Source organism: Hyperolius riggenbachi, chromosome 10 (genome assembly GCF_040937935.1).
Source record: "Hyperolius riggenbachi isolate aHypRig1 chromosome 10, aHypRig1.pri, whole genome shotgun sequence".
Taxonomy (NCBI): Eukaryota; Metazoa; Chordata; class Amphibia; order Anura; family Hyperoliidae; genus Hyperolius; species Hyperolius riggenbachi.
Window position 1 is genome coordinate 266,351,617 of NC_090655.1, and position 13,785 is coordinate 266,365,401.

Consider the following 13,785-nt stretch of genomic DNA (forward strand, 5'->3'; position numbering starts at 1 on the left):
ATGTCAGAGACAAAATTGTAGACCTGCACAAGGCTGGAATGGGCTACAAAACCATTAGCAAGAAGCTGGGAGAGAAGGTGACAACTGTTGGAGCGATTGTTCAAAAATGGAAGGAGCACAAAATGACCATCAATCGACCTCGCTCTGGGGCTCCACGCAAGATCTCAAAGATACAAAATCAGTGAGGGGTGAAATAATTATTTCCTCCACTGTACATCTCCTCTTGTCTCTGTGATGTGAATTATTACTAGGAAGGTGAGATGCCAGCACTGGAGGGACATGGCTATATTCCATATACAGCTTCTCGTCTGTGATGTCACTGAATTATTACTAGGAAGGTGAGATTCCGGCACTGGAGGGACATGGCTATATTCCATATACATCTTCTCTTGTCTCTGTGATGTGAATTATTACTAGGAAGGTGAGATGCCAGCACTGGAGGGACATGGCTATATTCCATATACATCTTCTCTTGTCTCTGTGATGTGAATTATTACTAGGAAGGTGAGATGCCAGCACTGGAGGGACATGGCTATATTCCATATACATCTTCTCTTGTCTCTGTGATGTGACTGAATTATTACTAGGAAGGTGAGATGCCAGTACTGGAGGGACATGGCTATATTCCATATACATCTTCTCTTGTCTCTGTGATGTGACTGAATTATTACTAGGAAGGTGAGATGCCAGCACTGGAGGGACATGGCTATATTCCATATACATCTTCTCTTGTCTCTGTGATGTGACTGAATTATTACTAGGAAGGTGAGATGCCGGCACTGGAGGGACATGGCTATATTCCATATACATCTTCTCGTCTCTGTGATGTCACTGAATTATTACTAGGAAGGTGAGAGGCCAGCACTGGAGGGACATGGCTGTATTCCATATACATCTTCTCGTCTCTGTGATGTCACTGAATTATTACTAGGAAGGTGAGATTCCGGCACTGGAGGGACATGGCTATATTCCATATACATCTTCTCTTGTCTCTGTGATGTGAGTTATTACTAGGAAGGTGAGATGCCGGCGCTGGAGGGACATGGCTATATTTCATATACATCTTCTCTTGTCTCTGTGATGTGAATTATTACTAGGAAGGTGAGATGCCAGCACTGGAGGGACATGGCTATATTCCATATACATCTTCTCCTGTCTCTGTGATGTGACTGAATTATTACTAGGAAGGTGAGATGCCAGTACTGGAGGGACACGGCTGTATTCCATATACATCTTCTCTTGTCTCTGTGATGTGACTGAATTATTACTAGGAAGGTGAGATGCCGGCACTGGAGGGACATGGATATATTCCATATACATCTTCTCCTGTCTCTGTGATGTGAGTTATTACTAGGAAGGTGAGATGCCGGCACTGGAGGGACATGGCTATATTCCATATACATCTTCTCTTGTCTCTGTGATGTGACTTATCACTAGGAAGGTGAGATGCCAGCACTGGAGGGACATGGCTATATTCCATATACAGTGGAGGAAATAATTATTTGACCCCTCACTGATTTTGTAAGTTTGTCCAATGACAAAGAAATGAAAAGTCTCAGAACAGTATCATTTCAATGGTAGGTTTATTTTAACAGTGGCAGATAGCACATCAAAAGGAAAATCGAAAAAATAACCTTAAATAAAAGATAGCAACTGATTTGCATTTCATTGAGTGAAATAAGTTTTGAACCCCTACCAACCATTAAGAGTTCTGGCTCCCACAGAGTGGTTAGACACTTCTACTCAATTAGTCACCCTCATTAAGGACACCTGTCTTAACTAGTCACCTGTATAAAAGACACCTGTCCACAGAATCAATCAATCAAGTAGACTCAAAACTCTCCAACATGGGAAAGACCAAAGAGCTGTCCAAGGATGTCAGAGACAAAATTGTAGACCTGCACAAGGCTGGAATGGGCTACAAAACCATTAGCAAGAAGCTGGGAGAGAAGGTGACAACTGTTGGAGCGATTGTTCGAAAATGGAAGGAGCACAAAATGACCATCAATCGACCTCGCTCTGGGGCTCCACGCAAGATCTCAAAGATACAAAATCAGTGAGGGGTGAAATAATTATTTCCTCCACTGTACATCTCCTCTTGTCTCTGTGATGTGAATTATTACTAGGAAGGTGAGATGCCAGCACTGGAGGGACATGGCTATATTCCATATACAGCTTCTCGTCTGTGATGTCACTGAATTATTACTAGGAAGGTGAGATTCCGGCACTGGAGGGACATGGCTATATTCCATATACATCTTCTCTTGTCTCTGTGATGTGAATTATTACTAGGAAGGTGAGATGCCAGCACTGGAGGGACATGGCTATATTCCATATACATCTTCTCTTGTCTCTGTGATGTGAATTATTACTAGGAAGGTGAGATGCCAGCACTGGAGGGACATGGCTATATTCCATATACATCTTCTCTTGTCTCTGTGATGTGACTGAATTATTACTAGGAAGGTGAGATGCCAGTACTGGAGGGACATGGCTATATTCCATATACATCTTCTCTTGTCTCTGTGATGTGACTGAATTATTACTAGGAAGGTGAGATGCCAGCACTGGAGGGACATGGCTATATTCCATATACATCTTCTCTTGTCTCTGTGATGTGACTGAATTATTACTAGGAAGGTGAGATGCCGGCACTGGAGGGACATGGCTATATTCCATATACATCTTCTCGTCTCTGTGATGTCACTGAATTATTACTAGGAAGGTGAGAGGCCAGCACTGGAGGGACATGGCTGTATTCCATATACATCTTCTCGTCTCTGTGATGTCACTGAATTATTACTAGGAAGGTGAGATTCCGGCACTGGAGGGACATGGCTATATTCCATATACATCTTCTCTTGTCTCTGTGATGTGAATTATTACTAGGAAGGTGAGATGCCGGCGCTGGAGGGACATGGCTATATTTCATATACATCTTCTCTTGTCTCTGTGATGTGAATTATTACTAGGAAGGTGAGATGCCAGCACTGGAGGGACATGGCTATATTCCATATACATCTTCTCCTGTCTCTGTGATGTGACTGAATTATTACTAGGAAGGTGAGATGCCAGTACTGGAGGGACACGGCTGTATTCCATATACATCTTCTCTTGTCTCTGTGATGTGACTGAATTATTACTAGGAAGGTGAGATGCCAGCACTGGGGGGACATGGCTATATTCCATATACATCTTCTCTTGTCTCTGTGATGTGACTGAATTATTACTAGGAAGGTGAGATGCCGGCACTGGAGGGACATGGCTATATTCCATATACATCTTCTCTTGTCTCTGTGATGTGACTGAATTATTACTAGGAAGGTGAGATGCCAGCACTGGAGGGACATGGCTATATTCCATATACATCTTCTCTTGTCTCTGTGATGTGACTGAATTATTACTAGGAAGGTGAGATGCCAGCACTGGGGGGACATGGCTATATTCCATATACATCTTCTCTTGTCTCTGTGATGTGACTGAATTATTACTAGAAAGGTGAGATGCTGGCACTGGAGGGACATGGCTATATTCCATATACATCTTTTGTTGTCTCTGTGATGTGACTGAATTATTACTAGGAAGGTGAGATGCAAGCCATAATCCATACCTCCAAACTATTTGAGATGAGAAAGAGGGACACTTAAGCCACACCCCTGATCACGCCCCCATCACACATACCATGAAGATTTCATAAGAAAAATATGTTTTATAATTCAAACCACACTGGTCCTTTCTCCATCATATTAACATTTTAAAATTAGTAATATATCAATTTAAAGCATGTGAATAAAGTTTAGAGTCAAACACATTTTTTCTAGTAGAGAAATGTATATATTTACATAGAAAGAGGGACAAATGAGGAGGAAAGAGGGACAGGGTTTCCAAAGTGGGGCTGTCCCTCCAAAAGAGGGACAGTTGGGAGCTATGATAATCTATGGCACATGTAGGGGGACCACTAGAAAACTGGCACAGTAGTTATATAAAGTCTCTTGTATGGCAATTACTTCAAGGGGGATGATCAGGATAGTGACAGGTGCACTATGACCTCCTCTGTAACAAAGTATGCCCACCCCGACCTCTGCTCTGCCCAATATATAACAAGTATGTCCACCCCGACCTCTGCTCTGCCCAATATATAACAAGTATGTCCACCCCGACCTCTGCTCTGCCCAATTTATAACAAGTATGTCCACCACGACCTCTGCTCTGCCCAATATATAACAAGTATGTCCACCCCGACCTCTGCTCTGCCCAATATATAACAAGTATGTATGTCCACCCTGACCTCTGCTCTGCCCAATATATAACAAGTATGTCCACCCCGACCTCTGCTCTGCCCAATATATAACAAGTATGTCCACCCCGACCTCTGCCCTGCCCAATATATAACAAGTATGTCCACCCCGACCTCTGCTCTGCCCAATATATAACAAGTATGTCCAGTTGTATGCAAACTATTTGAGGGGTTACTAAGAGATACTATACATGACTTCATAGTAGAAAATAATCTTATTTCTCAGCATCAACATGGGTTTACTAAAGACAGGTCCTGTTTGACTAACATGCTCAGCTTTTATGAGGTAGTGAATGCTAATATGGATATTGGGAATGCTGTAGATGTGATATACTTGGACTTTGCAAAGGCCTTCGACACTGTTCCCCACAAAAGTCTGGTGCAAAAGTTGAGGATGCAAGGACTGGGGAAGAGTCTGTGTTCATGGATAGGGAACTGGCTAATGGACAGAAAACAAAGAGTTGTGGTCAATGGATCATACTCAAAATGGGAGACTGTTAGCAGTGGGGTCCCACAGGGGTCTGTTCTGGGTCCAGTGCTCTTCAATTTATTTATTAATGACCTAGTAGATGCAGTAGTGAGCAATGTTGCTATTTTTGCAGATGATACAAAATTGTGCAGAATCATTAACTTTCAGGAAGATAGTGTCATATTGCAACAGGATCTGGATAGGATGGCTATATGGGCACATACATGGCAGATGAAATTCAATGTTGACAAATGTAAGGTCATGCATTTTGGACGTACTAATGGTCTAGCACCATACAAAATAAATGGGATACAATTGGGGACATCAAACTTGGAGAAGGACTTAGGAGTACTCATTGACAACAAGTTAAATAATCGTACTCAATGCCAAGCAGCTGCAGCTAAAGCTAACAAAATTTTGGGATGCATTAAAAGGGAAATAAAAACTCGAGATGCTAGCATAATATTGCCCCTGTTTAACTCTCTAGTAAGGCCACATCTGGAATATGGAATTCAGTTCTGGGCACCACATTACAAAAAAGATATTGCAGTTTTAGAGCAGGTGCAGAGACGAGCAACAAAATTGATGCGTGGGATGGAAGGTCTCACTTATCAAGAAAGGTTAGATAAACTGGGTTTATTTAGTCTAGAGAAAAGACGCCTTAGAGGGGATCTAATTAACATGTATAAATACATCAGAGGGCAATATAATACCTTGGCGGATGAGCTTTTTGTCCCTAGGCCTTCTCAAAGGACTAGAGGACATGATCTGCGCATGGAGGAAAAACGTTTTAGCCATTTATTTAGGAAAGGGTTCTTTACAGTAAGAGTGATTAAGATGTGGAATGCATTGCCACAGGAAGTCGTTATGGCAAACTCTATACCTGCATTTAAAGGGGGCTTAGATGCTTTCCTTGCGTTGAAAGACATCCATTGCTACAATTACTAGGTAATGCCTAATGATGTTGATCCAGGGATTTTATCTGATTGCCATCTGGAGTTGGGAAGGAATTTTTCCCTTTAGGGGCTAATTGGACCATGCCTTGTAAGGGTTTTTTCGCCTTCCTCTGGATCAACAGGGATATGTGAGGGAGCAGGCTGGTGTTGTACTTTATACTGGTTGAACTCGATGGACGTATGTCTTTTTTTCAACCAAAATAACTATGTAACTATGTAACTATGTAACTATGTAACCCCGACCTCTGCTCTACCCAATATATAACAAGTATGTCCACCCCGACCTCTGCTCTGCCCGATATATAACAAGTATGTCCACCTCTGCTTTGCTCTGCTCAATATATAACAATCACACAATTACCTCTTCCAGCCGTGTGCTCTCTCCACCTGTGGCAAATGTCTGCTACACCATTTCCTGTCTTTGGTTTCATTATTTCCTGTCTGTGCGTTCCACCTGGGAGAGGTGAGGTCGCCATCTTGTGTTGAATAGGCTAACTGCAACCTCTGTTTGTGGAATCACCTCCACTCAATCATCTAATACAGTATTATTAGTATACTATTACTAGTTTTCTCTGTCACTGTACAATATATAAATCGAAAGATGCATCCAATGTCATAATGATTAATAATATTAATTCTAAGTACTCCCAAGACAGTTGCTGGAGATGTAGAGACGCCATATGGATGTGGATCTAAACTGGAATTGAAGATTCAAGTACTTTATGGTCATCATAGTCGTATCATCTGCAAATGTAACAATTGTCTGAGTTATACATAGGTTGGCAGTCATGGGTGAAAAGAGGGTAGAGGAGAGGACTTAATACACAGCCCTGTGGCACGCCAGTGCTCATGGTAAGGGTGGAGGATGTCTGTTTTCCTATCCTGACAGCTTGAGGGTGATCTGTAAGAAAGCCCAATAACCAGCTACATATGGAGAATGCAAAACCTTGTGCATAGAGTTTGTTGATCAGCTTGCTATGAGTGATGGTGTTAAATGCCAAGCTGTAGTCATTGAAGAGCATCCTAACAAAGGTTGTGAGCTTTTCTAGGTGTGAGAGGGCAGCATGGAGAGCTGTATGGATGGCATCCTTAGTCAATCTATTTGTTCAGTAGGAAAACTGGTGTTGATCTAGATTTGCTGGGATGGGGTGGGTGTGGTAGACTGCCGGGCTGCATGGAAGTGTGAGCCTGTTGCTCCATGTGTAGCTTCTGTACAGAGACTGATCCAGTGATCCTTTATACCTGACTTGCAGCCACCAAATGGGGAAGGCCAGTACCAGCAATTATGATGTGGAAACAGAAGAAGAAATCCCTCAAACCCTGTAAGTTGAAGGACTTTTAGTTAGTGCTGCCATGAACGGCGATATCTAAGATTGCATCAGAATCTGCCCCAGAGGCTCTCTGCTTCTCTCCCCATTCCCAGCCATGGCCCCTACCGCAGCACCTGTCAGCTTCAGGAGGGGGAACCAGAGCAGACACAGGCTTTACAGCAGCCTAGAGGCAGCGGGTCTTCCACACCTGACTCATCCACCCCCAGTGGCCCAGCAAAATCCAGGCCCATCTACAAAAGTAGGCCTCACAGGCACTGTCAGAGTCCGGTCAGAGGGTGGCACACCCTCTGACAAGCCAGCAGACCCCTTAGAACAGTTCCCAACTACAAATCAGCCCATCTCTGAGGCTTTTTATGAAAGAGTTTATGCTGTCATTTAGAGAAGCTTCATATGGAGACATTAGACCGCTGTCTGAACAATTGTATCATACTGTATGTCCACAGAAACAAATTAAAGAGTGTCACGCATAGAAGCAAGAATGTCTGGCTATACCTGCGCACACAATGAGCTTGTCAATGCACACGAGGAGTTAGGGGAGGATGTCTGCTGGCTCAGGGAAAAATAAGTAGAAGCAGAAGACAGCAATTGGTGGAATAACATAAAAATAAGGGGAATACCAAAACGGTCATCAGAGCCGCCCTCTAATCATACAACTGCAATGTGATTAAACTGCCTCTCCCTGATGCTCCAGGCCATGAGCTGGTGATTGACAGGGCACATAGATTACCTAAGCCAGGATTCTTGCCAGCAAAAGTACTGAGAGATCTCATCACATGCCTCCATCTCTACTGTTTTAATGCCGCTTTTCTTTTATCATCCAAAAAAGGCCAAAAGCTGCCGTCGCCCTACCAAGACCTTTCCTTATCTGCGGACATGTCGCAAGTCACTTTATAATCCAGACATGCTTGCACCCCTATTACAGCCATGCTGCGAGAACGTCAGGTTCTATACAGGTGGGGTTTCCCAACAAAACTCTTGATCCAGAAACAAGGCAAGCTTTACATATTAAAAACTACCACACAACACATGGACTGCTCAGAGAACCCTTCCCCAGCTGCAGAAGGATCCAACTCATAACCATTTGGGAGCGATGCCCTTAAAGTTTTGGTGGCCACCTGTCCTGAAAGTCTATTATCCCATCCAGGTTGTTATGTTTCTGATGTTTTGCCTAGTTTTGGGTTGTTATAACCTGATGGTTTACTTTATTCTTTCTGTTGTCTTATCTTACGTTTCATCGGATGGCTAACATTGTCCTTAAAGAGAATCTGTATTGTTAAAATCGCACAAAAGTAAACATACCAGTGCATTAGGGGACATCTCCTATTACCCTCTGACACAATTTCGCCGCTACTCGCCGCATTAAAAGTGGTTAAAAACAGTTTTTAAAAGTTTGTTTATAAACAAACAAAATGGCCACCAAAACAGGAAGTGGGTTGATGTACAGTATGTCCACACATAGAAAATACATCTATACACAAGCAGGCTGCATACAGCATTCCTTTTGAATCTCAAGAGATCATTTGTGTGTTTCTTTCACTCTGTTCTCATGCACTGAAGTTTCAGGCTGCTCGTTTCTTCCTGCAAACAGCTTTGCCCTTGTTTATAATTCTTCAGTATGTGAAAGCCCAGCCAGCTCAGAGGACGATTTATCCAGCTTGTAAAAGATAAGAGAGAAGAGAGAAGCTGCTCTAATCCTAAATAACACACAGGCAGTGTGCATAGAGGGGCCTGGAGGGGGGAGATGCATCACAGAACCACAACACTGAAGAACTTGGCAGCCTTCCAGACACAGGCCGACAAGTCTGACAAGAGAGAGATAAGTTGATTTATTACAGAGATGGTGATAGTATAAAGTGCTGCAGTAAGCCAGAACACATTAGAATAGCTTTTTGAACTTGTAGGATGATAAAAAACAGGATTCAATTTTTGTTACGGAGTCTCTTTAAAGAATACCTTAGCCCAAAAGAAATATAAAAAGGAAGGGGGGGGGGGGGGAGTAGGCATATGTAGTGGGCTCTCCTCATACCCACCACTCCCCTGTTCTCCTCCACCACCCCTCTGTTCCAATGTACTGACCCCCTCTGAAGCTACTTCCTGGTCGAGTGGGTCGGTGAAGACTGTACAGGCGCTGCCTGGCAGAACAAGTCCTTGATCAAGCATCCGTGGCCGGGAGCGCTCTGTGTATGTGCAGCACATAGTTGTGATGTAGTGCTTTTGTGCAGTGCTGGTCGTAATGGAGAAAGCTACGCTTACGGATCATTACGCGTAATTTTACGCTATTACGCATTACGAAATTACGCTTACGGCATAGACAGTCAATTTCGGTACATGTCTATAATTACGCATAGCACTTACGCAATTACGCGTAAGTATACCGTAATTCAGGTTATTACGTTATAGGTTTACGCGTAAAATCCTACTAGCAATTAATGCGTAAGGTCATGCTGCCAAGCGGAAAAGTTGACGCATGGATCAATGTTAGGTAGCCGCCGACTTTAAGGGTTAATAGCAAAGCCCCCTTAAGTGCTAAGAGCCTCAAATTTGGAGAATATATTAAGGAGATCAGAAGGAATAAGAGGAAAAAAATTTTTTTCAAAAAGACCTTATAGTTTTTGAGAAAATCGATGTTAAAGTTTCAAAGGAAAAATATATACATTTAAAAACCCGCCGACTTTAACGGTTAATAGCAATGCCTGCTTAAAATTTAGGAACACCAAATTCACAGGGTATATTAAGGGGATCAGTGGGAATAAGAGGAAAATTTTTTTTTTCAAAAAGACCTTATAGTTTTTGAGAAAATCGATTTTTAAGTTTCAAGGGCGAAAATGTCTTTTAAATGCGGAAAATGTCCGTTTTTTTTGCACAGGTAACAATAGTGTTTTATTTTCATAGATTCCCCCAAGTGGGAAGAGTTTTACTTACTTCGTTCTGAGTGTGGGAAATATAAAAAAAAACGACGTGGGGTCCCCCCTCCCAGACCTCTTTAACCCCTTGTCTCCCATGCAGACTGGGATAGCCAGAATGCGGAGCACCGGCCGCGTGGGGCTCCGCACCCTGACTATACCAGCCCGCATGGTCCATGGATTGGGGGGTCTCGGAAGGGGAGGGGCAGCCAAGCTTTCCCCTCCCCCTCCGAGCCCTTGTCCAATCCAAGGACAAGGGGCTCTTCTCCACCTCCGATGGGCGGTGGAGGTGGAGGCCGCGATTTCCTGGGGAGGGGTTCATGGTGGCATCTGGGAGTCCCCTTTAAAAAGGGGTCCCCCAGATGCCCACCCCCCTCCCAGGAGAAATGAGTATAGAGGTACTTGTAGTACCCCTTACCCATTTCCTTTAAGAGTTAAAAGTAAATAAACACACAAACACATAGAAAAAGTATTTTAATTGAACAAAAAACATAACCACGAAAAAAGTCCTTTAATATTCTTAATTAACCATTAATACTTACCTGTCCCTTTAAAAGCCAGTTCCCACGCAATATCCTCGGAAATATACTAATCAGTTACAATGTAACAAAGTTATTACAATGTAACAACTTTGTTACTTTGTAACACCACCGCACCAGACGTCACTCGCCGCTCACCCGCCGGCCGCCGCATACACGCTAGTACCCGCCGGCTCCCGCCGTCCACTCCGCCCACACCTGTCACTCATATACATGCTGGCACCCATGGGTGCCAGCATGTATATAGGTGACATGTGGGAGAGGCGGGGAGGGCAGCGGAGCCGGCGGGGACTTAGCGTCCCTTCACCCGACAGAGCTCTGAGCTATATTAGCTCAGAGCTCTCGAAAGCATCTTTGTATTTGGGCTCCAAGGAGCCCCATTGGTCCTTAGCAGACCAATGGGGTTCCTTCAAATCAGAAGGAACCCCATTGGTCTGCTAAGGACCAATGGGGCTCCTTGGAGCCCAAATACAAAGATGCTTAGAGAGCTCTGAGCTATAGCTCAGAGCTCTGTCGGGTCCTGCAGCACAGACGCGGTGGCGGCGGCGGCGGTGAGTGACGTCGGGTGCGGCGTAGTTACAATGTAACAAAGTTGTTACATTGTAATAACTTTGTTACATTGTAACTGATTAGTATATTTCCGAGGATATTGCGTGGGAACTGGCTTTTAAAGGGACAGGTAAGTATTAATGGTTAATTAAGAATATTAAAGGACTTTTTTCGTGGTTATGTTTTTTGTTCAATTAAAATACTTTTTCTATGTGTTTGTGTGTTTATTTACTTTTAACTCTTAAAGGAAATGGGTAAGGGGTACTACAAGTACCTCTATACTCATTTCTCCTGGGAGGGGGGTGGGCATCTGGGGGACCCCTTTTTAAAGGGGACTCCCAGATGCCACCATGAACCCCTCCCCAGGAAATCGCGGCCTCCACCTCCACCGCCCATCGGAGGTGGAGAAGAGCCCCTTGTCCTTGGATTGGACAAGGGCTCGGAGGGGGAGGGGAAAGCTTGGCTGCCCCTCCCCTTCCGAGACCCCCCAATCCATGGACCATGCGGGCTGGTATAGTCAGGGTGCGGAGCCCCACGCGGCCGGTGCTCCGCATTCTGGCTATCCCAGTCTGCATGGGGGACAAGGGGTTAAAGAGGTCTGGGAGGGGGGACCCCACGTCGTTTTTTTTTTTATATTTCCCACACTCAGAACGAAGTAAGTAAAACTCTTCCCACTTGGGGGAATCTATGAAAATAAAACACTATTGTTACCTGTGCAAAAAAACCTGACATTTTCCGCATTTAAAAGACATTTTCGCCCTTGAAACTTAAAAATCGATTTTCTCAAAAACTATAAGGTCTTTTTGAAAAAAAAAATTTCCTCTTATTCCCACTGATCCCCTTAATATACCCTGTGAATTTGGTGTTCCTAAATTTTAAGCAGGCTTTGCTATTAACCGTTAAAGTCGGCGGGTTTTTAAATGTATATATTTTTCCTTTGAAACTTTAACATCGATTTTCTCAAAAACTATAAGGTCTTTTTGAAAAAAATTTTTTTCCTCTTATTCCTTCTGATCTCCTTAATATATTCTCCAAATTTGAGGCTCTTAGCACTTAAGGGGGCTTTGCTATTAACCCTTAAAGTCGGCGGCTTTTTTATATTATACGGGAGCGTAATATTACGCGATTACGGCAGACTGTGTAATTTCAATGGGAGTTTACTGTCTTACGCGTAATTTGTTACGCGTAAAACGTAACCCTACGGTCTACGCGTAATTAATTACGCGTAATACCGTATCCTTACACGTAACGCTTACGGTGCATTTGTAGTGAATTACGATGCGTAATTACGCTAATGCGTAATTTCGGCCCAGCACTGCTTTTGTGCAGAGGTGCTCCCCCCCCCACCGGAGAGCACATGCGCTGTCTTTGCCAACCCTCCGGACCAGGAAGTGGCTTCCGAGGGTCGGTACAGAGGAACAGAGCGTGCCGGAGGAGAACGGGGGAGTGGTGGGCATGCTGAGCAGACTACACATTCCTGCTCCCATTTCTTTTGAGCTAAGGTATCTTCACTTTCCTTGAACACGTCATTTTTACATTGTGTACTACTGCTCATTTACTTTATGTAAACTCACCCACTCTGTATGCATACCCCTCTTTTCATGATGATATATTCAAATTCTAACTCTCAATGTGAAAGGTCTAAATTCTCACAAAAAGAGTTTCCTAATATGGAAGATGAACACAGAAGAAAAATCTGACATCTTGTGCCCACGAGAAACTCAGTTTAACAAGGTGGATGCCCTTAACAAGCCAGTCCTCAACAGAAGTAGAAGGATCTCTTCTCTTTCAGGCAGGCCCAGAATCCTGATGTGATTGCGTTTCCAGGTCATTCACCTTTTGCCATATATACAAGAAATAACTGGCACACCACGCAGTTGAAATGCTTAGTTTGTAGTTATATTATAAACACAAAGGAAATTTGCATATGGAGTACAAACAATGGGCTTTAAACAAACAAGGAATGGCCCAAACTGTAACACAGTGTACAAGCAAAAATACACAATGAGGGCATATACAGCAAAAGGGATCAAAAAGAACAATCAATTGCATACGAGCTGACTGCTGCCTGTATAAACAAATGACAGTGTCAAATGTCTGCCCAGCGGCAGACCACAATAGGAAGCAACTGGCAGCGTTATAGGAAAAAGCAGAGATTGTACAGTGAGCAATTAAATTACCCTGACAGCGCTGTTTCGCCAAATGCTTTATCAAAGGGTAAGAATGGAGTCCCCAAGGAGTGCTGTACCATTCAGGCTGAAAACCGCCAGTTAAATAGCGGTATGCGCCCTTTGCAGCCATGCCAGACACCGTGGGCCGGCCCATTGACGTCAATTACGTCACGCGACTTCCTGCCGCGGCGCCATTGCGTCACTTCCGGTTCCCATACACTGGGAATGGACGCTGCCAGCCATACAGGGCTAGCAATTGCCAGCCACAGCCAAAAATGGGATCTTTTCCACAGGCTTTCAGCCTGCTCTATTAGTGTGTATTTCATGACTGGGGTGGCCACCATCGATACTCTGTGGATATGGATCAGTTAGCCCACAGTGATCCCTGTCACCACTACTAACAGGTCCCAGCTCGTTATGGGCTTATCTATATGTTCCCCAGCTTTTGTGGCTGATACATCTGTTTTAATCTTTATTTCTCTCTTTTATATTTTAGATACACAGTGCCTCCATGACCAGACACCGACACTTCTTAAGACAAGCCGGACACCGTGACGTTTTGCAGCTGTA

General features: G+C 43.7%; 1 protein-coding gene across 1 annotated transcript in view; it reads right to left on the reverse strand.

The window, feature by feature from the left end:
• Window positions 1-13,785, reverse strand: part of LOC137537162 (zinc finger protein 721-like) — a 68,408-nt gene that overhangs the window by 17,894 nt on the left and 36,729 nt on the right. Inside the window, exons 6-7 of the mRNA XM_068259284.1 lie at window positions 6,651-6,820; window positions 6,084-6,176 (exon numbers count right to left, since the gene is read on the reverse strand). Coding sequence (XP_068115385.1) covers window positions 6,084-6,176; window positions 6,651-6,820 — 263 coding nt within the window. The remainder of the gene's footprint in view (window positions 1-6,083; window positions 6,177-6,650; window positions 6,821-13,785) is intronic.